Genomic DNA, 25,576 nt, shown 5'->3' with positions numbered 1-25,576 from the left:
TGGTGACGGTAGGTGTGGCGTTCGACAACTATGAAGGCGGGAATTATCGTCATGTCTTAAAATGTTGCAGTTATATTTGGAATACAACGTTTGCAAGCAAGAGTCACCACTTGTCAGAGGTCGGTGATAACTTACAGTGGCGGGTGTCGGTGGTCGTCTGTGATTGACGAGCGGTAGTCGATGGTGGTTGACAACTATGAATTTTAAAGGTTATCATAAGGTTTACAGTCTAGATTAGGCTCTAAAATTCATCTTTTCCCCCAGCCCACTCAAGTGAAGAGAGAAAGTCTATTTATAGCCTAAGAAAGTTGAGCAATTTGCTCTTATGACTAATAAATTCCCCAACCACTTGATCGAATGACACATATTGATCCATCTTAATTATAAAATAATTTTTAAGGATTTGGGTGTCTTAATGATCCTGTAATTCAACGAGTTTTTTCTCTTTTGATTCCTCTCAGCGAGAAGCTCAATTTGACGATTAATTATGTCAAATTTGAAGTTAATTTGACCATGCAATTGATGATCTAAAATCTCTAAATTTATTTTAATGACTTGATCTATGTTTGAATAGATCTTGATTGAACTAATTTTGGTATCACTGGGTTTGTCTTGTCGAGACATTAGTTTGACATTAAACTCGTTGAAATAGAGACCTAGATGATCTTAAATTCGAATTTAGAATATTTTTATTAACAAATATATAATGATTCATGCTCAATGATTAAAATTCTTGACGACTAATCATGCGTTTTATAAAATTTAATAATTTTTTATGCATTATATCATTAGAATTTTAAAGTTTATCTTAAATCAATATATTTTGACATTTTTTTAATTAAATAATTGAGAATTTAAGAAAAGTTAAACTTTTTAAGTTATAATGTTGTTTAAATTTTAGATATATTATTATAAATAAAGGAAAGATTTTTATAAATATCTTATAAATTTTATCTATTTATATATCCACTATCGAAACTTTGATTTTTATTTTTATTTATGTTTTTTTAATTAATTTTAAACTATTATATTTTCTTAATAATAATAATAATAAAATTACTTTTGGTTTTGTTTATTCTACAACTAGTCAATATTCAATTTGTATACTATTATTTTCAAAAAGACAGATAAAAGCAGCTGAAGTAACCGGTGCGCGGCACGTGCTAGAGTTCCACGGTCGCCGTTCCTCCCCCTCCCCCCACCCCCAAATTCTCTCCAAGGCCCAAGCAAACGCGAGGCCTCGACGGCAGCCGCTCGTCGCCGGCGTCGTATGAGGACCAGTGATTGGACTCAGTCTCGGATAACGAAGCTACCGGATCTGCCGATCTGCAGTTGACCGGCAACGTTGGCCTGTAGAGTTTCTGCAAAACCTCCGGTCATCTGCGGTCGGCTTTGGATTAGTGTTTCTCGATAGGGAGAGACCGACGGAATGCACGACCTCCCGCTTACTTCTGTTTCGGTGTCTGCTGCTGCGGGTGCTGCGAGCATCGAGGATGCCCCTCGGGTTTATGAGGTCTGGAGAGGTAGCAACGTAAGTGGATCCGGCCCTTTCGCTATCCATAATTCTGTGAGAACTTGATGAAGGAATTTTATATTTGCTTCTTGGTTTCTGCGAGTTTGAGGTTTTTATGGAGAGATTTGAGCTTGTTTTGCGCTATGGTAAAATTGATTTGGGATTCAATTACATTAGAGTCGGAGGTGCTGTTAGGCGGATGATTTTTTTTAATTTATTTTTTATTTTTTGGATTTTACCACTCTTAATTTAAAGGGCTTTTGTTTCATCGCAGATTTTTAAACAATTTTTTGGTTATTTTTTTTTAATTTTTTTTTATGCTGGTTGTTTGAACCTGCTTCTTCTAGGATCGTTTGCATGTGTTTAGAACTTCATAAAGGCTATGATGAAGCGGCCTTGGACTTTGGTAATTTTATTAGAAGTAGATCGTAGTCTTGTCCTCCGTTCTGGTAGGTGAAATCGCGATGTGGATTTCCCGGTGCCTGGCCTGGCAAAACATAGTAAAACACCATTATTTTAGTGTATTTTTAAAATAAATTTAGCTTTATGTGTCCTGAAAAGCATAGACTCTGGTGGATTGATCTCATGTTGCAAGGAAAGAGTAGATCTAGAAGTAAAGGGCGGCATGCAAGGTGTCAAAGGTGAAATATTGTTATATTGATGGTTTTACTAGCTGCTGGATCTATTGATTGCTCTATATTTATTATCATGTTCCGGAGCTAATTGAAAAGGAACTCTCTAGATAAATAGAATGTGTTTTTAACTGTTTGATTGAATATTTTTAGTGGTTACTATGATCTGAGGAGCTAGTTGGCGAGTAGTTCTGCATTATTGCTCAAATGCTCTTAATAACTATACATAAAAAAGAATGCTTCATCCTGCTAACCTTATTTCATTGTTTGATATCAAATACTGCAATGGGTTTGTGTAGAGGCTTGGTTTTATTTTTGAGTTCTGAGTAAGTGGAAAACTGAAAATAGCTCATTAGTTAATACAGAAGCAAAATGTTAGTTGTCCATTAGTTTCAATTACAATAGAACATGTTGCAGTAGAAATATTCTTTCCTAGGTGTTCCCTTGCTCCTTTAAAGAGTTAAGAATTTGCCTTCTAAAAAGTGTTACATTAAGTCGGTTTTCTTTTCTTTGTGTGCTTGATGTTAGTTATTATTATTATTTTTTTTTGCTATCTAATCTCTCTATTTTCTTCTTACAATTGTCATTAGATAGCCTCTAATCATAAGCGATGGTTATTGCATGGTAAAGAAAGTAGTTTCTTGTTTGCTTGGATTGCTCAATTGCTATTATCATTGATATTATTAACATCATCTCAAGTATTTGGGGTCAACTCTATGAATCCTCATTAAGTGGCTTAAAACTATTCTTCACAAATCATTTTGAACAACTTTTATCCATTTATAATAGGTCTCAAAGTTTTTTTTCCAATACTCATTTACTAATTTTATGAACCCATTAAATTGGATAATTTTCTACCTCTTTTTGTACATGTCTAACATACACAAGTTTATTTTCAACCATCGTTTCTTTAATGGATGCAAATTTAATATTTTCCTTAGTAAAAGCATTTTTTAATTTATCATTCGTAGTTTTGTCAACCTCCTTCTTGACCTTGTCATTTTTCTTAGGAGAAAAGTGTTAAAAATGGTCCTCCAGACTCTCTATATGGGATCATTTTAGTCCCAAAGTTTATGAAAGTATTAATTTAATACTCAGATTGTTTTTAATCACTAATTTAAAGAGTTAGGGGATTAATTTGACACTTTTATAGACTCTGGTATTAAAATGACCCCATGCAAATAGTTAGGGGACTTTTTTAGGACTATACTCTTTTCTTAAGCTTAACTTATCTACTAATCTTTTTTTGGTCAATGTACCTTTTAGTTGAGATGATATTCTTTTTTCCATATGCTTATCCATTTTAATTTCAAACTTAATTATAGAAGTTATTTCATCATCATATTTACATTCTTTTATGTAAAAAATCATAGATACTTAAGTTATCACACCTAGATATTGCTTTATCTTCAAATAGCAACGATTTGTAATCGTTGATGTTATTTATACCCTCTAAATTTATATATTTTATATTAATAATTTATTCTACTAATTATAAGCCTTCCATCTTCCAAATATAAATAATTTAATGTTTCCCTAATTATAAGAGCAAAATATTAAAAATCACTGTTTTTTATAATGCCCTTTGTAAACATCTCATTTCAATACTGACATTGGATGTAATTTCATTTTACTTTAAAACCTGTCATTCTTAATTCCTCTTGATACTAATGCATGCTCCATCATGTACTTCTTAAATAAACTAACTTATATTTCTACATGTCATTTTTTTATGCACATTAAATTAATTCTCATGGTACTCGATCATACTCCTCAAGATTAGTACAAATCATATGATGACATTTTTTCAGCTTATTATACATTTTAAATTAATTGTTTTCACATCGAAATTATTTTTTATTGTAGATTTTTTTAGCTCGAAAACAAATTAATTATTAGAAATTAACTTAATTTTTCAATTTTATGCTTTATTACTCTCTTTTATGGGTTTATTCTATTACTATTAAGTTTAATTATTTTATAATTAATGCAATTTTGATTATCATTTTTGTTCGTAGATAGTGGTTCGAAAATATTTCTTATTGAATCATCTGACATTTTAGTGGCATAGAAAAGCTAAGGGTCTAGGGTTCCTAGTGCAACTTAGGACGAGATGTTTGATGCAGAAAAAAATTACAATCCATAGGCTGCCGACTCTTGATTTTAGCAAAATCAGATCACTTCTATTGTTGTAGCAACAAACATGTTGCGTCACCCTAAAGATTATTCCAATTGTCCAAAATCAAGAGAAATTGCAACGGGCATAATAATAAAGCAATAATTAAAATCACTCATAAAAAGGAAAACCAACAGCATCTTACTTATCAAAGCTGCAACATGTGTAAAAGCATCGTCTCTATAATTTTAAAGACAAAGAACAATAATAGAATTTATTCTAAGGGAAGAATCATGCTTTATGACAGTACTAGCAGTCTGCCCCATAAGTAATCATTCACACTTGTGCAGTACTCAAAGAATACACATTCAACAAGCACACACAAGAAGAGAGAAAAACTAGAATTATTTTGAAATATTCATCTTTCAATGATTTTTTTTAGCTGCTCTAGGGTCCTTATTTATAGCTTTCAAAGAACCCAAATAAAGCAACTACACAAAATGTTAAGATTGGCGAAAAAATAACTAATTTAATTTCATCTTGCTTCAAATATAGCAATAATAATTTTGTCATAAATATTAGTTCCTAAATTGCTCAAGGGTCCTGCAAAAGTAAGCTTTTACCCCCAAAAAGAGCTGTGTTAGAAGGACTGACACACAAAAGACTTCTTAGTTAAATCACTGTAATATCCCCCTTAATTTATTAAATCTCGGCATGTATTGCATGCGGGTCTATTCTGTTAACCTTATACATTTTTTTCGGAGTTAATTCTACTTCAACTCTGTTTATCGATACAATGAGTATATATTTCTTTTGTTTAATATGCATCAGTGTGTTATATAAATTATTTTTAATGCAGGAGGTCCAGCTCAATTGGTTTGTACAGTTACTGGCATCAAATGCTCTTTTACCTTTTCTCTTTAATTTTATTTATAATTTGTAGAAGAGAAGATTGTAAAATTGTTGAATTTTACAGAGAACCTAGCAAATTTTGCAATGGTTTCCTCTTGATTTTTTAATTTTAATTTTCTTAATCGTCATTGCAAAGAGAAGAATGCAAACCTTGTATACTCTTGGGACTGTAAAGAACTACAAATCCTTTAAGCAACGGTGTTTTGTTAATGGAAGAAATTAGTCTGAGCGATAAGGAAATGATATAATTTAAGAGCCATTTTCCAGTGCAATCAAACTCTTATTTCATCTGTATGGATATGCTACTAATCTTCAGAAGAATTTTTTTAATTTTATGAATAACCTCCGTATGCCCTTCATTTACAGCATTGAATTTTACTTCAATTTTCAGTAGCTCGCTTTTCATAAGGTAACATGGATGACTTTTTGGCATCTTATCAGCAGACAATAACTCAATTATGGATTATGATTGGAATTTTGCGCTTTATATGTGCACAGTTTTCTTTTCGAACTCCCTGAGCCATTCTCGTTCAACTAAACAGAATTGTTCATGTTGGAATATGAATGTTGTAAACTGGGAATTCCGTTTGGCACCTTGATTATATTTTGCTGTCTGATCACCACAGAACATGTTAATAAGACAATTAAAATGATATTGCTCTGCAGGTTTTTATCTGTAAAGGGAGGTTCATATTTGGACCAGACGTAAGGTCACTGTTTCTGACCATATTTCTAATTGTTGGTCCTGTTGCAATTTTCTGCGTATTTGTTGGTAGAAAGCTAATGGATAAATTTCCTCATCACTCTGGTATATCCATCACGGTCGTTGCCGTTGCATTCACACTTTATGTGAGTATACTTATTATTCAAGCTTTTTTTCTTTTTTTTTTGTCTCGAAAATTACTTTTGTAATACTCAAAATCATCCTTATTTACGAAGCTAGCACTCAGATCTTTAAAATGAATTACCAAACCAAGTCTTTTGTATTTACACATCTTTCTCCCAAATTAGTAAAGAATTAAAAAAACTTATTCTCAAATTCTCATGGCGTTGGCCTTGCCGTATTTTAATTATTGAAATGGTGTTATTGTAAATAGAAATGCTTGGGGGTTGGTTTTTTAAATAATAATGACTTGGGTGATAAACCAATAATTGCCCTATTCACTTTTCACTTTTGAAAAATTAGCATGTTGAATTGGCTAGTGACCTGCTGAATTGGCTACGTTTGTATATATTTTCTGGCTAGGCCAATCGAAGAAATGATTGATGATGAATTTGTAGTTATATCATAAACTGTTATGACATTTTTTATGCCTTATACATGTTATATTTCACTTGTTTATTTACGTTTGAAAATTTTCTTAAGGATTGAGAATATAGGAGATGGCTGGACGGCGAGGCATATAAATTTAGTTGATTTAGTTTCTAAAATTGTAACACAATGGATGTATTTTGAGAAAGGTGCCAAAATGATCTGTTGACTATTTTGCTGGCGTCCATTTTAGTCACAAACTTTAAATTTTTTTCAAAATGACCCCCCAACTCTTTCAATAAGTGTTGAAAAAGCCTCACAATTAAAACAACAACAATGACGACGACGACAAGTCTTTATCTCACTAATTGGGGTTGGTTATATGAATACTTTTTTCTCCGTTGCCCTATTGAGTGTCATATTTTCATTTAATTCTAATAAATTAAGATAATTTTTTATACATCATGCACAAGTCTTTTTAGGTCCACCTCTACTTTTCTTAATATACGTCAAATCTAAAACATCCATTCGCTTAACAGGATTATCAGGTGGTCGATATTTAATGTGACCAATCCATCTAAGGCAAGCCTCTTTAATCTTGTCTTTCACTGGAGCTACACCAACCCTTTCATAGATATATTTGTTTTATATTTTGTCTCCAAGTATAAAACTACTCGTCCACTTGAACATTCTCATCTCAACAACACTAAATTTTATGCTTCTTTTTTCCAGGCCAACATTTTGCGCCATAAAGCATTGCAGGACTCACCAACGTCTCATAAAATTTTGCTTTAAGTATAAACGATATTTTTCTATCACACAATAGACCTGATGCATTCCACTACTTTAACCATTCGACTTGAATTCTACTAATAACATCTTTATCTATATCACCATTAATTTGAAGGATAGACCCAAAATATCTAAAATGATCACCAAGTCCCATAGTTAAAACTAAGGGGATTTAATATTTTAGGTGTTAAAAATTGGGGGTATTTTTAGAATTTATATATATATTTAGGAAATCTAATTGATTACTAACCTAATTACATTATAATGAAATTCATGAACATTTATTTTATATGATATGATGTTAAAATTTTAAATTTATATATTGATTTTTTTAAGATACTAAAATATATTTTTTAGTTGATACAAAACATTTATTTTTGAGATTTAGAATAGAGCGGTATAATTTTATTGATATAAGAGGGGTATTTAAACCCAATTACAATAGACACGACAAATGAAATAAATAAAATAAAATAAATCAAATAAGAAAGAAATAAGGCAGAATAAAATAAATAGGAAAGAAATAAAAGAGTAAAACAAATAGAAAATATATAATGGGGGAATAAAAAATAATAATAAGTAATAATGACTACAGATTGTCGTTATACTCTCGCTCAAGTTGAAACACATATGTCAATCACATTCAACTTGGATTTGAAGTCATCGAATGAATGATGAGGAAGATTCTCGGTGAGAATATTTGCTAGTTGACCAGTGGAGGGCACAAATGGAACAAAAAATTCCCCGCACTCAATCTTTTCCTTAATAAGCTGTTTGCCAATCTTCACATATTTGGTACAATCATGCTGGAGTGGATTGTGAGCAATGCTGGTGGTGGCCTTATTATCACATAATAGTTGCAATGTGATAGATGTTGACATATGAAGTTCACAGAGCATGATGCAAAGCCATAAAACTTCACAAATCCCTAGATACATAGACTAAAATTCAGCTTCAACGCTGCTCCGGACAAATGACAAGATTTCACCATACAAATGAGCAATATCCCAATGTGGAATTCATGAACCTATTTGACCCAATCAACATCTGTATAAAGTAATACACAGAGAGTTGTGACGAGAGAAACACAAACTTAAGCCCAATGTATCTTTTAAATAATGGAGAATTTGTTGGATAGCTTGGAGATGATGTTCATAGGGGTCATGCATGAATTGACTCACTATACCAACTGCGTGACATATGCTGAGGTGATTATGGTCGAGGTAGATAAGTTTCCTCACAAGATGTTGATAGTGAGTCTTGTTAACGAACACAATATTTGGAATGTAAGATAATTTTTCATTGGGATTCATAGGGACGGCCACAAGTTTACACAAAAAAAGATCATTCTCTATTAAGAGATCAACCACATATTTACGCTGAGATAGGCAAAAGCCTGTGGTGATCGAGCTACTTTCATGTCGAAGAAGTATTAGAGAGATCCCAAGTCATTTATTTAAAGGACATGGCAAAATGTATTTCAAGGACTCTAATGCTGGTAGACCGTTACCTGTAGGAATAATATCAACATAGACAATAAGGTTAGCAACCTGACCATTGGATGAATGCCAGAAGAAAAGAGTTGTCAAAGTTTTGAGAAAAATAGACTGAATCCTGAATAGACTCGATTCCTTTTTTTCTTTACTTTCATTTCATTAAATAATAATCTTACAATCTATGTTAAGTATAAAATATTCTGTATAATCTATTTTAGGTAACTTAATAATGCATATTCTTAATTTAAATATTCAACTAAAAGAGAAATAAATCAGAATAAAGATATTGAAAATAAGGAAACTCCTAATTTAGTTGTCTGATTTCTGTCCTTCGTGATTGACATTCCCACTCAAATTGATGTTGACTGATTAGGAAACATCAATTTGTCAATAAGAAACTGATAACACTGTCGGGACCAATAATTCTCAAGCCGTGAGTGTCGAAGCCGAGAATGCTGAAGCGTAAGAGTGTCGAACCCTGAGAGTGTCAGAGCCTAAGTGTACCGAAGCCTGAGAGTGTCAAAGCCGAGAGTGTCGAAGCCGAGAATGCCGAAGCCTGAGAGTGTCGAAGCCTGTGAGTGTCGATGCCTAAGAGTGCCGAAGCCGAGGGCGTTGAAGCCGTGAATGCCAAAACCTAAGATCTATGGTTTGTTGAAGCCGAAGCCAACGATCTAAAAATGAGTGCTTTAGCCGAAGCGGACGAAACGAAGCATAAGAAGCAGTTGAAGATGCCACCGAAGCAGCGATGCCTAGCGATGAAGACCCGAATCAGACGAATAATAATACAAACATAACAACCTCTTTCAACTCAAGAATCCTTGTTTTCCACAATTAATGAATTTTGCATTTCAGAATAAGTTCCATCTCTTGACATGCAGACCTTCTTTGTTGCGCCAGTACCTAGAAGATTCCCATATCGTCCATATCTCCTCGTCGGATCCACCTCCTCGAATGGCTTCGCGTCCTTGTCCATCGGATCCTGCCTTACACTCTGCATCCTCCCTGGATCTGCGTCAACAATCGCAGTCCAATCCAAAACCCTTCTATCAATCAAATGAATACAAAAGAAACACAAATAACAAGAAAATAGGATGTCCTGGATTCTCTCAGGTGTTGGTTCCTATTAGCCATCAATCGTATCGCAGAAGATGCCGGGGCGATCCCCTGCTTCGATTTCGTGAGAGACAACAAGCAGTCGCAGAACCTTTACAGAAAGGCTCCTGAAGAAGATGAATAAAGCTTAGAGGGCATACGAGGGGGTTTTATTTGTAGCTGAAAAATTAACAACTGTTCGAAGATTGAAGGAGGACGACGCAGCCGAAGCGAACGAAGGAGGACAAATCAACCTCAGAGGAAGCGGCAGAAAGCGAATCAAATGTGAAGAAATAGCTCCTCCCTTCCCGCAAGAGGCCGGGAAGGGAGTCTTGACGGTCCTCCAACGACTATCGATGGTTAGGGAAAAAATTTGGCTCTGATACAATCTCGAAGTTTTGAGAAAAATATGTTGAATCCTGAATAGGCTCGATTTTTTTTCTCTTTGCTTTCATTCCATTAAATAATAATCTTACATTCTATTTTAGGTACAAAATATTCTGTATAATCTATTTTAGATAACTTAATAATACATATTCCTAATCTAAATATTCGAATAAAAGAGAAATAAATCAGAGTAAAGATATTAGAAATAAGGAAGCTCATAATTATAAAAACTCCTAATTTAGTCGTGTGATTTTCGTCCTTCCTGATTGACAAGAGTGTGATCTTATTGAGACTGAGTAAAACCATGACTCACAATCACCTTTGTGAACTTGCTGAACCAGGCCTCTTGGGATTGCTTTAGCTCATAGAGGGACTTTCACAACCTGCATACTTGCCCTTTGGAGGCAATAAACTTAAAACCAGGAGGGAGAGACATGTATACATTTTTTGCAAGCCATCCATTCAAGAACACATTCTTGACATCTGCTTGAAATAAAGACCAATCCAGATTCATCGCAAGAGACAACATGACTCGAATAGCGTTTAACTTAACCACTGGAGCAAATGTCTCCTCATAGTCAACTCATTGGGTCTGTGAGTACCCTTTAACAACCAATCGTGTCTTATTGTATTCAAAGAACCCATCAGAGTTGAACTTGGTGCTGAAAATCCATCGGCATCGCAAAACTTACTTATCCTGAGGACGATCAACGACGTCCCATGTATGATTCCGCTGAAGGACATTCATCTCCTCCATCACTATCATTTTCCAGGCTGGATTAGCAAGAGCGACCTCAATAGTAGTTGAGATCTGATGGTTTACAGGGTGGTAGCAAATGCTCTGTAGGGTGGAGATAAACTGCAGAAAAGGACATATTTTGCTAGAGAATAGAGAGACTATGTCTGATTGCATACCTTACTCGGAGAATTTTCCTCATTCAGAGGAGGGGTCGTGCTGAGGATGTCTCCCTGAGTGGAGTCAGGGTCTTGTAAGGAGGTGGCAATTTCCAGAGTAGGATCATTGGACATGAATAATCGGAGGAGATGTTGCACTCACTGAATCGGGGGACTCACTGAATGGTACACTCACCGAAACATGGGACGACTAAGTGACAAGAACAATGGGGGAAGCATCCATAGGTGTAGAATAAGGGATAGTGTCTAAGAACCTATATTCCCCTCTCTAAAAGCTGGAATGGCTGGTATTAGTGGCGCTTCACTTCTTTAGGAGTGAAGAAGGGCATAGCGAGCAATCTACTCATGTATCGAAAAGGGGATTCACAAGTGTCTATTATCTATTACAAGCCAAGGTGCAAAGGGAAAGAGAGGAAAGAAGGAGCAACTATTGACATCATTTGAATCAAATTGACCATATAGGGATCGATCCAGTGACCAAGGGTTTAGCAGTATACGTTGCTCAACTCCAACCTCCCTAAAACAAAGGGAGAATTCATGAAAGCAGTCATGAAGAGGCGAGCTTGACTCGTTAGGAATTCTCCATCTGGTATGGACAAGAGTCTTAATTCAAGGTTTCTTAGGGTCTTTGGACACTCTCAATTTATTTCAGAATGATTTGAAAATGAAGTCTAAACCACAGTCAATGAATTGCCTGACTAAGGATGAGGGTAACACAACATTTGTCTTGGGAAGAGCTCAAAAGGCTCTGAAATAGTCCAATCAAAAAAACCATATCCATCTCTGGAGGAAAGAGAGATTCTAGCCATCCTTTCTACCCAGGTATGAATCTTGACAAGGTTTGCTCCGCACCTCTATGAAATTGAATTCTACCACTTGGAAATGTGAGGTCGGTTGGTCAGAAAAATAGGGAACAAGACACCAGCACTCACATAAATTTTATTAGTGGTAAGATCAAGGCATCGATACCTCTTTTGTGTGGCGAAATACCCAAAGAAGATACATTTTGTGGATCTAGGATCAATTTTACTTCAATTGGGGGCAGTGTTTCGAACAAAAGCAGTGCTCCCAAAAATCTTATGGGAAAACTGGATTGGTAGGGAAGTATAATATCAGGATAACAATGGGGATTCAGAGCTTGTGAATTTTAGAAGGGACTATTTATGAGATGGGTGGCAGTGAGAATGACATCATTCTAAAATCGTTTCGGGACATTGCATTGAAACATAATGGAGCGAAAAATATCGAGGTAATAATTTTTCCTCTCAGTTACCCCATGTCATTGAAAATTGTCCATACACGAGCTATGGTGGAGGACCTTACCAAGATTTCACCCAAAATAGATTTGAAAAATTTGCGGTCATTGTCAGTTTGAAGGACATGAATAGGAGTTTTGAATTGAGTTAAAATGAAGGTATAAAAGTTTTGAAAGGTGGCAGCAACCTTCGATTTATCTTTTAAAATGTAGATCTGCGTCTTTCGAGTGTGTTATGAAATTAAAGTCAAGAACCACCGTTTATTGGCGTAGCTGGGAGTGCGAGAGGGTCCCCATAAATCACTGTGAATGAGAGAGAATGAAGCGGAATATGTGAAATTATGGAGTGGGTAATGGACTCAATGATTTTTTTACTAACTGACATATCTCACAATTGAAATTATGAAGTTTTTTATTAGATTTTTTTTTTAAATATTGAAAACTAGGATAACCTAAACAATATTGCAACAACATAATGAGACATTCAATGACACTAGATAAACTATAACTCCTAAGAGGTGTGTCCTCACCCTCCACGCTCTTCTCTTGAAAGTAGGAGAGTTCGGCTACTCTCTTAGCAGTTTCAATCATTCTCTCAGAATGACGATCCTGAAAAACAAAACCTTCAGAAGAGAAATTATCAACACAATCAATGTCATTCGTCAAATTGCTGACAGATGACAAGTTACATTGCAAATAATAAACATATAAAACAGTCTCCAGAGTTAGATATGTTGTTAGTACAACCAACCCTTTACCAACAATAGAACTATAGGAGCCATCTATAATTTTGACTTTATCATTTCTTGAACACGAATGGTAAGTTGAGAGAACTTGTGAGCATCCAATTATGTGATCCGTGAATTCTGAATCAATAATCCATGGATTAGAGGTGGAATAAACTGTAAAAGCCATTGAAAGAGTACTTTGTCGGATGTGGGAGGTGGACGAACCCGTAGACACTTAATGTGCTCCAAGAAGCTTGATCAATTGTTCCATCTAGTTTCTCAGGGATTCGGAGGATTCTGAGATGTTTCGGGTAGATTCAGACATTGGTTGAACCGTGGTAGATTCTGACGTTGCCGTGAGGCCTTTGGTAGCAGAGGTTTTGGCTGAAGGTTTGTAAGCCAATTTACCATGAAGTTTCCAACACTTGTCCCTAGTGTGGTTGAGTTTGTGACAGTAAAAACAAGTTGAGTGACCCGTCCGAGGTGGCATGGACAACGGCTAACCACGATTCAAGATGATTCCGACCAAGTCTTAAGAAAAGTGGCTGGGATTCCGAGACATTGGTGGATTTGTAAGTCTCAGACTAACGGATAACTGTAGGAAGACTGCAGGAAAGTATGCAAGAAAAGTTGCAGGAAACATCCACGCTGAGGGGTAAATGCGCTGCAGGAAGAAGCCACACTGCAGTGAATCCTCTGGAAGTAGCAAGGGACCGGAGGTCCTGTGCCTTTTTAATTACCACGTCAGCAAAAAGAGCGGGAAGGCCTGTAAAAAGGTTGGCTTTGAGAAGCTTGCTAGGATTAGCCGGGCTGGAAGGAAAAAAAATGTAGGAAGCTTCAGCGGCACAACTGGGATCTGCTGGTTAGTGAAGCTGCTGGGAGCAGCGACTGAAAAGGAGAACAAAGATGAAGAAGATCCAGAAAACAATGATTTTTTTGCCGTTTCTTCTCATCACAGCCTTCTATTTTCTTCAATGGGAGCTGGCTGTCAACAGAGCGGCAAAGCAACAGCGATTGGAGAGGTACAGGCAAAGCAGTCGAACTGTGGCTGAAGGAGCAGCAGAAAACAAAACGGCTGCAGGAAGCATACGGGGAACCATATAGCTGAAGGAAAATGGCTGTCGGTAGATGCTGGACACAGAAAGAAATCTGCTGCTGGAGCTAGGAAAATGGCTGGAAGGAAAACAGCAGCAGGACCAGGAAAATAAACTGCTACAGAAAAAAAATCAGACGAGGAAATCACCGGCTGCTGGAACCGGCAGAGATGGCCGGCAGCTATTGGATCTATGGTTAGACTCTGATATCATGTTGAGATTTGGAATTGAGTAGCATAATTTTTTTGATAGAAGAGGGGTATTTAAACTCAATCACAATAGACACAAGAAAGGAAAGAAATAAAACAGAATAAAACAAATAGGAAAGAAACAAAATAATATAAATAAAATATGAAAGACATAAATTTTAAATTTAACATTTTATAACAATTATTAAAAGTTCTTGAATTTCATTACAATGGAATTACAATAAGGTTAATAATGGATTAGAATTAATGAAAGATCAGAATAACAATAAAAATTTCAAGAATACCCCTATTTTTAACACACTAAATATCAATTTTCATTAATTTTAATTGTGAGACTGTTGCAACGCCTATTAAAAAAGTTGGGGGACCATATTGGCACTTTTTCAAAATTTGAAACTAAAATGACCCCTTTCAAATGGTCAGGAGATCATTTCGGCACTTTTCTTGATTTTTTTTAGTGGACGTGGACTTAGTGAAGCATATACGGAAAAAAATTCCATAATTTTCACCTTTGGGATCTGATTTATTTTGAACTACAGTAAAAAAATACTGAAAGCGTGGTAAGGGAAATAATTCAATATTGAGTTGTAGGTACTCACAGACATCGGCTTAGCTATTTGGTGGTTGTTTAAAGAGGCAATCTTTGTTTCAAAAGTCTGTAGGAATTATATTTAACAAATGACTGCTCTGGTCATACCTTGGTTTAAATGTGTTTCGCATGAACCAGTTAACGATTATTTTATAAAAAAAGGCTACTTGTTCAGAGGAAATTGATTGTGCGTGCAAGAGACTTCTCTGTACTTCCAACTAATCAAGGATTTACATTGCGGGTGGCTTGCGACTTTCATTGGCTGAGACAATAACTTAGCATTTGTTAAACCTTCATTCTTCTAGCCAAAACCTTGGGAGATGTACGCTGCTTCGTCAAAAAGTGTCACACTTGCCAACCTACAAGGGTACACACGGATTACTGGATTACATATGCTATTAACCTTTTTAGATTCTATTTAGGAGAACTTTTATTTTGATTTTGTCTTTGGGCTCTCATGAACGAAGTGGGTTGTGGATTCAGTTATGGTCATCATTGATTGATTTTCTTAGACGGCACATTTTATCACTTGTAAAATGCTTTCAACATGATAAATATTGGTAAGCTTTTTTAAATAGTTTTGTTTTCATATATGGAATACCGCGCTGCCTAACTTATAATGTTGACCTCAATTTTATGAGCTATTTTTGGGGGATCCGTAGAAAAAAAAAACTGCAAATTGATCTCTTTATGAATTCAACCTATCATCCTCAATATGACAGACAAACTAAGGCGTTTTATTGCATACTGTGGTCAGGTGGTGCCTTGTAAGTCAACACCCGAAACAGTAGGACAAAGTTTTAGTATGAGTTTGCCTTCAGCTCCATGGTTAATATTCTATGGGAAAGAGATTCAATTAATATTCTATGCGAAAGAGTTTCTTTTAGCATAAATCTATATGAAACTACTGAACCTAAATGTTTATCTTGCTACCAAAACCAATCAATCAATTGGTGGTCGATATTTTGACTAACTTCAACACAATGCTTCATGAAGTGATGAATAAACTAACAGCGAGTTCACAAGCTTATATGCAACAAGCAAACATTTATCGACTTTCCAAGGATTTCATTGTTGGTACTTTGGTGATACAAATTTGCAAAGAAATATTTCCTGCTTGCTTTTATTTTATGCTTAATCCCGAAAAAATTGAACCATTTTTTATCATTAAAAGAATTAATGATAATCCCTTTGTTGCTATGTTGCCATGGGATTTTAATATATGACAAACTTTCATTATTTTTTATTTCTACACCTATTAAGCGCTCAAGAAATTGCTTCAAAGGTCATTCTTCTAAAATGGGGATCTGATTTAGCTTATGTTTAACCAATTCCTCACCAGACCTTTTGGATGTTTCACGCTTTTTTCCTAATATTATTAAGTTTTTTTTAGTTTAATTGGTGTTTGGCGATATTTGCTTTAGTTATTTGTCATTTTTGCTTGAGTTGGAAAGGTACTCTTTATATCTCAACTGAATGGCGTAATCAAGTTTGTTGCTACCATTTTATGAATAGTTGATATTAAGAAAATTACTTTTTGGTATATCTCCTTTCTCGTTCCAACCTTCATTTCACTACACCATATGATGTTGCGGGATATGTGAGAAAAGTAGGAACGATGTATTAAGAATCATATCAGAAGATTTCTTGGAGATAATTGAAAATTGACTTGTCAAATAAAGTAAAATGAATGATATTAAGTGGATTATTGTGCTTGTCAAATGAGTCGTTCAAATGATTCGTGAAGACTGCATTTGATGTCATAGATAGTATTCTAGAAATGAATTTAGATTGAGGATTTATAAAGCCGACATTAAATAGTTAGGATAGGGCTATTGATGATGATGACAATGCATCTAGAACTTATGATATAGTTATGTCAGCAAATGTTTTGTTATATTTCTTAAAGAGGAAAAAAATGTGAGATTCAATATTAATTTGATCTATTTGTGTTAAATGCAGACCTTGTATTATGTGTGCACATATTTTGGAAAATTTTAGGGCATTTACACTATGCATTGCTTTAAATAGCGAGGGAAGTTTTGTTGTTCCATTGGAAGAAACCATATATTCATGGTATGTTCTTTGGTTTCACTTTCTTTGTTCTTGATTAGTGGTTTAGTTTTTTTGTTTTAAAGATTTTCGTAATCTTTGTAATTATAAGAATATGTTTCTGGTGTTTGCTAGTTATTTTTGTTAAGGGGCTGTTTGGGATCATTTTTGTTTGTTTTGTGTTTTTTGTTTTGTTTACACTGATTTGAAAAAAAAATATTTTTGGGAATTTAAATTAAATTGTGTTTGCTTTTGAAAATATTCAAAATATCTAAAAGTTATTTTGAGTGTTTTTAAAAATATATTGGGTTATTCTTAAAAAAAAAAGAAAAATATGTAAAAAATATTCTAACCGAACATGCTTTTAAAAAGTTAAGTAAAAAAGTTAAACAAAAATAGAAAACAAAGATGATCCCAAGCCCCAAGTAAATCACATAATTTTGGTGATCTCAGCTTATGTAGCATAATAGTTAAAGGAAACCTAAATACTTGTGGGTGGATTCGTTACAACTTCATGGTAAGCAGCATATGTAAGTTCTTCGGTACTTATTTTTTTCGCAATTTTTTGCACCAAGCAACAAGTGGTTGAATGCTTTTTATGTGTGTATGTCCAAAGTTGTGGCAACAAATTGAAGGATTTTGATTTTGATTTTTTTAATTTGCATTTAGGCCTGTATGTTTTGGGACTAAATCCAGCTCATTCTTTTCTTTGAAAATAGAGGTCTTTTAATTTTCGAGTTTGGCAGCATTTGGTTACTTGTTTATGGATTGATTTAGGGTAGAACTGGAACAATAGTTAATTTTTCTTCACATTGAGGTCACTTGTTTGACTCACAGAAATAACCGTTCTACAATGAAAGGGACATGCGATTTTCCTCAGTTTCTTCTAAGGACCCTGCTCAATGTGATCTTGATATTTTGTATATGCCCTTTAAGTATGGATTATGGTTCAGAATTCTGTTATGTCTGAACATTTAATGTCAACTTGTTATAAATCGACACTGTATTATTAATGAGCCATATCCAGCTTGAATTATTATTTGATGGAGTGAGCCTATATCTCCCAGTATTTTTGTGTAACTAATGGATTCTTTAGTATGAACGTAATTGAAGAATATCATATAATTTAGTAACCAAAATGCTTACGATTGAAATACTACTGTTAGGTGTAAATATAATTTGATCCCGATTATAGCGACCTTGATTCAAATTACTCTTCTTATTTAAGTTTTTTTCTAAGATTTTGAAAACCGGACTGGATATTGAACCGGTAAAGAGAGATAGATGTTCAAGGTTCAAAGATTGAATCGGGTATGGCATGGTAAAATTATCTGTCCAATCAATTTTGTCAAATTGGATCAAATTCCTTTTAATAGTGGTATATTTTGGAGGCGATATTAAAGTTTTGTGTGTTATGTTTAGAAATATGAAATTTGAGGTCTAATATATTAAAGTTAATTTTCTCTTCGAGTGATTTTGAGTGAATTATTTCTATAAAAATAGAGGCAATTATTTAAAAATAAATAAATTCTCAATTTATTTTAATAATAGTAAAATTTTCATATATTTTATTCTTTACATAACACATATAATAATAATAATTTATTTAGGAAAATATTAATCACAAAATAAAATATCAATATTAATATTCATAATGTTATCTTATTTAATAAATTCTATATTTATTTTTAAATAAAAATATATATTTTTTTACTAAAAATGATATATTATTAAGAATATCTCATGAAAAAAAATTGTATTAATTTTATTAATCATAAAATAATTTTTTTTGTTTTATATATTCAATTGATTAATTGTATGGTAATCATTTTATTAAATTGTTTATTCCATTATGTAAATTAATATATCAAATTTAATAATTTATAAGTTTCGTTTGCAATATTTGTGGCTCTAATTAAAAGGGTTTTTTTTCTTTTGTTTGCATTACTTTTAGTCCCGCATCTCAAAGATGTATTTACTAGTTGATTTTTAGAAGAAAAGTGTACAAAGTAGAAACAAAGTACAATAATTCCGAAAAATTGGATATCTTTTTGAATAGGTAGGCCCGTGACATTAAATAATATATTTCTTTTATTGTTATACTACTTCTTAGTCCTTACAACTTAGTGGCAAAAAGTTAGTTTGAACCCTGCACAAAATTCCAAACGCAACAAGCTAGCTGATGCAAGCGTTGAATCAATGCCCGAGTGCGGGCACTAAATGTGCCTCGAAGCGATGCGCCTCGATTCCGAGGGACAGATGACCTGCAAAGCTTTGCGGGAAGTAACGCGGGGACGGGATCACGATCCTGTGCGAAGGATGCGAATTGCGAACTCTCGCGATCCAGGGGATTGCTTTGCTATCCGCCACACGTCTTTTTCTAGGAAGAGCTTTTTCTGGATTCTTCTTACCTTCTCACCCCACTTCCTTTTGTTTGATAGTAGGAGACTATAAATTGTTGTCCCCTGTGTGTAGGAGTTGGTTCTAGTGGTGTTGTCTTTAGATCTCTTGCGTGGAGTCTCTTACTCTTGTTAGGGTTATATTCGATGACAGGTGTTGCTTTACACTGTATCCTGCTTCGAGGTGGTGTAGTATTCTTCCAATCTCTTTTGCTCCTCGATCTTTCTCCTACTACCCCCCTTAGTCATCTACCACCCCAAATCCCTCCACCTCGCTGCTGTTGCCGCTGCCTCTACTTCCCTCTCAACCTTTCTGTTCCGCCTACCTACCATCAATCAAACACCATCCCAACTTACCTAAGCCACCACCTGGCCTTCCCCTCCTTTCCCTATCCTCGCCCTCCCACCCCGCTGCCGCCGCCGCCTTCTTCGGATCTCTTCCTATATCCCTAATCGGAAATTCGTCTATTATTGTATTTCTTTTTTGTTTCAGTCGTGTTGCAATCTTATTTCTATATAAAAAAAACAAGGACTCCGTAATGATTGTGGTAAACAAATTCTCTAAGATGACCCACTTTGTACCCTGTCACCGGACACTTGACCCCTCTTACTTCGCCGATCTATACTTCAGAGAGATTGTAAGGTTGCACGGAATTCCTAAGACCATCACCTGCGACAAAGGCTTCAAATTCCCGAGTCAGCTTTTGGGAACACTGTGGGAAAAGCTTGTACCAAACTCTAATTCAGCTCGACAGCTCACCCGTAGACGGACGAACAAACAGAGGTAGTAAAGCGGAGCTTCGGCAATCTCCTTAGATGTTTTGTGGGAAAAAAACATGAGATAATGGATCTTATCCTAGCCTAAGCTGAGTTCGCCTATGTCCGATCTATCAGCCAAACTATTGAACGAACTCCCTTCGAAATTATGTACAGACACAATCCGCTCACGCCACTAGAATTGATGGCGCTCTTACCATCTTTGAAACGCAACAAGGATACCACAGAAATGAATCATGACAAGGATACCACAGAAACGAATCATGTTATTAAACTCCATAAAGAAGTTGGCAAGGTGATTGCTAAGATGAGCCACAAATATTGGGCAGAGACGAATAAATCCAGGAAGAAAGTAACGTTTCAAGAAGGCGACCTCGTATAGGTTTGGTTAGGAAAGATTTTGCTGTTGAACCGGTCCGATGTTAAAACCTTGGTTTTTTCTGGTATATCTTCTCAACTGAAGCCAGAGAAGTTACCATTGCTATTATAAGTAATTAGATATTCTCTTGTATTTCTCTTATGCTGTTTGGCTTGCTATTAGATTATCTCAAATTGAAATTAGTAATCCTAATTATTATTTATTATTGGTTAATTAAATCAATCTTAAATTAATATTTTTATGGTATGCCTTATCTTAATTTTTTTGTTGAATGAGCTTATTCCAAGACCATATTAAAGTTAATTCTCATCTAAGATGGAATACGATAAATATATGTAAGGATTAGCTAGTCAAGCCATCCAATACAAAATATTGTATTCTTTGGTAAGATTAAATACTTAATCCATACATCAAACAAGCTTTTAGTATACACATGCCTGTAATATTAAAGTATAGTTGTAAGTGTTTTCTGAAAACTGTTATTGAACCTTTAATAGGAATCTAGCTTGAAAAAAATCTTTCTAGTAATAATTGGATTGTTGCTATGAAGCACAAGATATGGAGCTGTCTTTCATGTTGGCCGCTTTATTTGATACTTGAGTACCGAAGCATTCCTTCCATGTGGGACAATGCCATTTTTGAGTTTCTTATTATTTGATTTTTTTTTTTTCCTAATGCCTAATGCCTTACTTTTCTTGCAACATCTTTGAGGCACAACCTGCAATACAAATACTGAACTAGATTTAAAATTTTTTTTACGCATATCACCTTCAGGATTTATGTCTTCTGCTGCTTGCTTCTGGAAGAGATCCTGGTATCATACCCCGTAACACACAACCTCCTGAACCTGAAGGCCTCGATGGGAGCATTGATGTTGGTGGTGTGCAAACACCACAAATGCGTTTGCCACGCATGAAGGATGTGATAGTTAACGGCATCACTGTGAAAATCAAATACTGCGACACTTGCATGCTTTATAGACCTCCTCGATGCTCCCATTGTTCAATCTGCAACAACTGCGTGGAACGATTTGATCATCATTGTCCATGGGTTGGGCAATGCATAGGGCTTGTAAGTGATAAGTTTCTGGAAGTAATTTATTAAAAAGCGGCATTTACATACATACGACTTAATTCCTTTAATATATATTTACTATCTAAAACCTAAACTAAATTTCAACTTTGACATACATAACATCTTACATGTGCATGAAAAGGTGTATTTCTCTTTTTAAGAGTTAAATTGGTGATTTTTTTTTTATGTGATATGAAAGATTTGGGCGGCATGAATGTAAAAAATAAAGTTTTAGGTATTAGATATGTAAATGCATAGGAAGTAAGTGGTATATGTATTTGAATGCCCGGGGCATTTACATACATACCACTACTACCCAATTTTTATGTATTTGCATATATTACACCTCCCCACTTAACGGGATAAAGACTTGTTGTTGTTGTTGTTGTTGTTGTTGTACATATCTTACACCTAAACTCTACTTTTTACCTTTAAACCATCCAAACCTTTATATCAAATAAAAATACCACTGTTTTAACTTTTTAAAAGTGAAAGACACATTTTCATGTATAGGTAAGGTGGCTTATATGTAAAAATTAAAATTCTGGTGTTAGATATGTAAACACAAAAGAATTGAGTGGTATGGATGTAAATCTTCCAATTAAAAATTTTCCAAAAATTAGCAGGCTGAAAATTTAGTGAAACAACAATGGACGTTAGTTATGTTTCTAAGCTTCAAAAGTGACTTCTTACGTGGGGGTATATAACACCTAAATTTTACCTTTTATATTTATACCACCCAAATCTTTCACATCACATAAAAAATACATCCATTTTAACGTTAAAAAGCGAAATACACATTTTTATGCATAAATAAGGTGGCATGTATGTAAAAATTGTAGTTCGGGTGTTAGGTTTGTGAATACATAGGAATTGAGTGGTATGTATGTAAATCTTCCTACTTTTTGTTACTGACTAAACTTTCCTGTCTTTTATTTTTCCAGAGGAACTACAGGTTCTTTTATATGTTTGTGTTCTCAACCACTCTGCTTTGCTTCTATGTGTTTGCATTCTGTTGGGTCTATATCAAGAAAATTATGGATGCCGAAGAAACAAACATTTGGAAGGCAATGACCAAGACTCCTGCTTCCATTGTTTTAATTATTTACACGTTTATAGCCGTTTGGTTTGTTGGCGGCCTCTCCGTCTTCCACTTATATCTCATCAGCACTAACCAGGTAAATGAGCTAATCTTGAAAAATGTGGAATTTTTTTATTTACCCTTGCCTTTTACATTTTAACCGCCCAAATCTCATATCACATAAAAAATACTACCATTTTAACTTTTAGAAAGTGAAATACACTTTTCATGCATAATAGATAATTGCTGTGCCTGTAAAAATTGAAGTTTTGGTTTTAGATATGTAAATATATATGAATTGAGTGGTATGTATGTAAATCTTCCTATACTTTATTGTATTGTAATGATCACATTAGCTTGCATATTAGAGGGTGGAGCTGTTCCTCTGCCAGATGGAGCGGCATTACATAATGGAAATAGAAGAGATGGGAGATTTGCTTGTGAGAGGGGACAGCTTGAACAGCCAAAAACTGTCATTCATAGTTAACTTTCCTTTGCGATCGAATTACAACTTTTATAAAAAAGATCCCCACTATTTAAGACTAGAAAAAGATATAAAACTTTTAATTACATGATCAATATAATTACATAGCAGGTCAATGAAACATGATCAGCTTGCATCATTGTTTTCCATTATGCTTAAACCAAGCTGTTGTAATAATTGTTGGAGTTTGCATGGTTTTGGCCTGTATTTTGTTCTTGACCATTATGGCATAAATGTTCTGTTTAGTATAGAAAAGGATGCATAGATGTTTAATCTTGACTCGTATATGCACCAAAATTATTTATATGAACAAACAATAAAAATGTGAGTTAAACCTAACCAAAAAAAAAATGTTTGTTAAAACTACATAGCTCAGTTACTTGGTGGAAACAAAGAGATGAAGCCATGAAGGTAGCAAGAAGTGAGATTGGAAGCTCGAGGAAATGGCATTTAGGAAGTATTATGGTGAATATATTTTGCATTATATATGAAAGGTACAAAGATATTGAGGGAGAAAGGAGGCTGAGTTGTAAAGTAACATACACCTTTACTTCTTTGATATAACTTTTGCCACTCTGTTAGGTGCCTTGTGATTTATCTTTCCAATCTTTCTCCATTGAGAAGTTATAAGCATATCAAACATGCTTTTGTTTTATGTTTAGACATAAAGAGACTAAAAACGAAACAAATTAAAATTAACATGGCACACAATTCTTATGTATTTACATGTCACACCTATACTTTCATATTTACACACATTGGACCGAAATCTTTAATACCACATAAAAAATAGCACTATTACCACCTTTTAAAAGTGAAATGCACCTTTTCTGTTAAAGCATAAAAAAACTATATATATATATATATACTAAAAAAAAAATCGGTATTTGGCAGTGGCCCAAATACCGATTTCCCATGCGCTAGGCCCCATGATGAGAGCCCTCGCCATGTGCCTAAATATCCAAGAACCCAGCGCCACTGGGGATCAAACCCTTGACCTGGGGGGACTTACAGTGAACCCCGCCGCCAACCAACAGGCCACGACTTGCGGCACAATATAAGTTTAGGTGTGAGACATGTAAATATATTAGAATTGTGTGCTTGTGATGTAAATTTTCCAAAATAAAAAATGAATGTTATCCCTATCAATCAAACCCCAAAGAGAATGCTGTTTAGTTTGGTTTTTGCCTGGAATGCTGTTTAGTTTGGTTTTTGCCTGGGTTGTAAAGTAACATAACACTTCACTAGTTTGACATTATTTTTTTATTTTGATTTATTTAGAAAAATACCTAAAAAGAATATAGTAAATAGGTACTGAATTTTCTTATACTCGTTGAAGGGAACCAATCTCCATATCTTGTGTTCACCGTGATAGTTTATTATTATTTATCGATCCACAACGTCTTATTTGCAGCAACTACCCACTAAGATTTTATTTCAGACATGAGCAGTTTGCACTGAAATTAATAATCTGTTATATTTCATTATTATATATTCTTGCAATTAATGTTCCAATTTTTTCTTTCAGACGACATACGAGAACTTTCGATACCGCTACGATCGCCGAGAAAACCCTTACAACCTAGGTTTAATCTCCAATTTCAAAGAGATTTTCTTCACCTCCATCCCTCCCTCCAAGAACAATTTTCGTGCTAAGGTGATGCTAGATCAGGGCCTAAAACCCAGACAATCCACAGGAGGTTTCATGAGTCCAAACATGGGTAAATGCATCGGAGACATCGAAATGGGAAGGAAAGCCATGGCTTGGGGCGAGCACGAGGCAGGCTCTGCTATTGAAATGGAAACCGGTCTTAGCGTCGAAACCGTCGAAAACAAAGATGGTCGGTTGTACAACTCATCATTGGATTCAGATAGAATATTGCCATTGGAAGGATCGGAGGAGCAAATGGCGACCGAGCAGCAATGGGGGAATTCTAGTTGGGGGAGGAGGAGCAGTGGGAGTTGGGACATGCCGCCACCCGTAAATTCCACGGACAACAACCCCAATCTCGTCGGCATATCACCGGGCATAAATCGGTCTGATCGAAAATCTAATCTGTAGCAGTGTGTCTGTGTGTTGTGCAAGGTTGTTTTAGCATTTTATTATGGTGTACACCACCTTCTAATATGTCTGCAGTTGGAACAGAAATGAGCCATTGTAATTTTTTTTTATTTTGATTTGATATTTCACTGGGAGTCTGGAGTGGTGTGTTGTGCTTTTTCTATACTTCTCTTTGGATTTCATTAATATGAGAAAGCTGTCACAGAACAGAAGAAGATCTGCAGCTTTTTAGGCATAATTTGCATTTCCAACAGAGAGGAAGGCAGAGGAATAAAAAAATAAACCA

At 34.8% G+C, this 25,576-nt stretch overlaps 1 protein-coding gene across 1 annotated transcript; it reads left to right on the top strand.

Moving 5' to 3' along the window:
* Positions 1-1,184: 1,184 nt before the first annotated feature.
* Positions 1,185-25,576, top strand: LOC110021608 (probable protein S-acyltransferase 7). The gene is made up of 5 exons (XM_020720171.1): positions 1,185-1,531; positions 5,840-6,022; positions 21,364-21,660; positions 22,608-22,841; positions 24,757-25,576. Exons 1-5 carry the CDS (start codon positions 1,430-1,432, stop codon positions 25,288-25,290), a joined length of 1,350 nt encoding a protein of 449 aa, XP_020575830.1. The 5' UTR covers positions 1,185-1,429; the 3' UTR covers positions 25,291-25,576.

Source organism: Phalaenopsis equestris, unplaced genomic scaffold, assembly GCF_001263595.1.
Source record: "Phalaenopsis equestris unplaced genomic scaffold, ASM126359v1 Scaffold000002, whole genome shotgun sequence".
NCBI lineage: Eukaryota > Viridiplantae > Streptophyta > Magnoliopsida > Asparagales > Orchidaceae > Phalaenopsis > Phalaenopsis equestris.
This window is presented reverse-complemented; position numbering and strand designations above follow the sequence as displayed.

Coding starts and splice junctions, on each gene's coding strand:
- LOC110021608 (XM_020720171.1), top strand. CDS start 1,430: ATGCACGACCTCCCGCTTACTTCTGTTTCGGTGTCTGCTGCTGCGGGT. Junction 1,532..5,839: donor AGGTCTGGAGAGGTAGCAAC/GTAAGTGGATCC, acceptor ATTGCTCTGCAG/GTTTTTATCTGTAAAGGGAG. Junction 6,023..21,363: donor CCGTTGCATTCACACTTTAT/GTGAGTATACTT, acceptor TATCACCTTCAG/GATTTATGTCTTCTGCTGCT.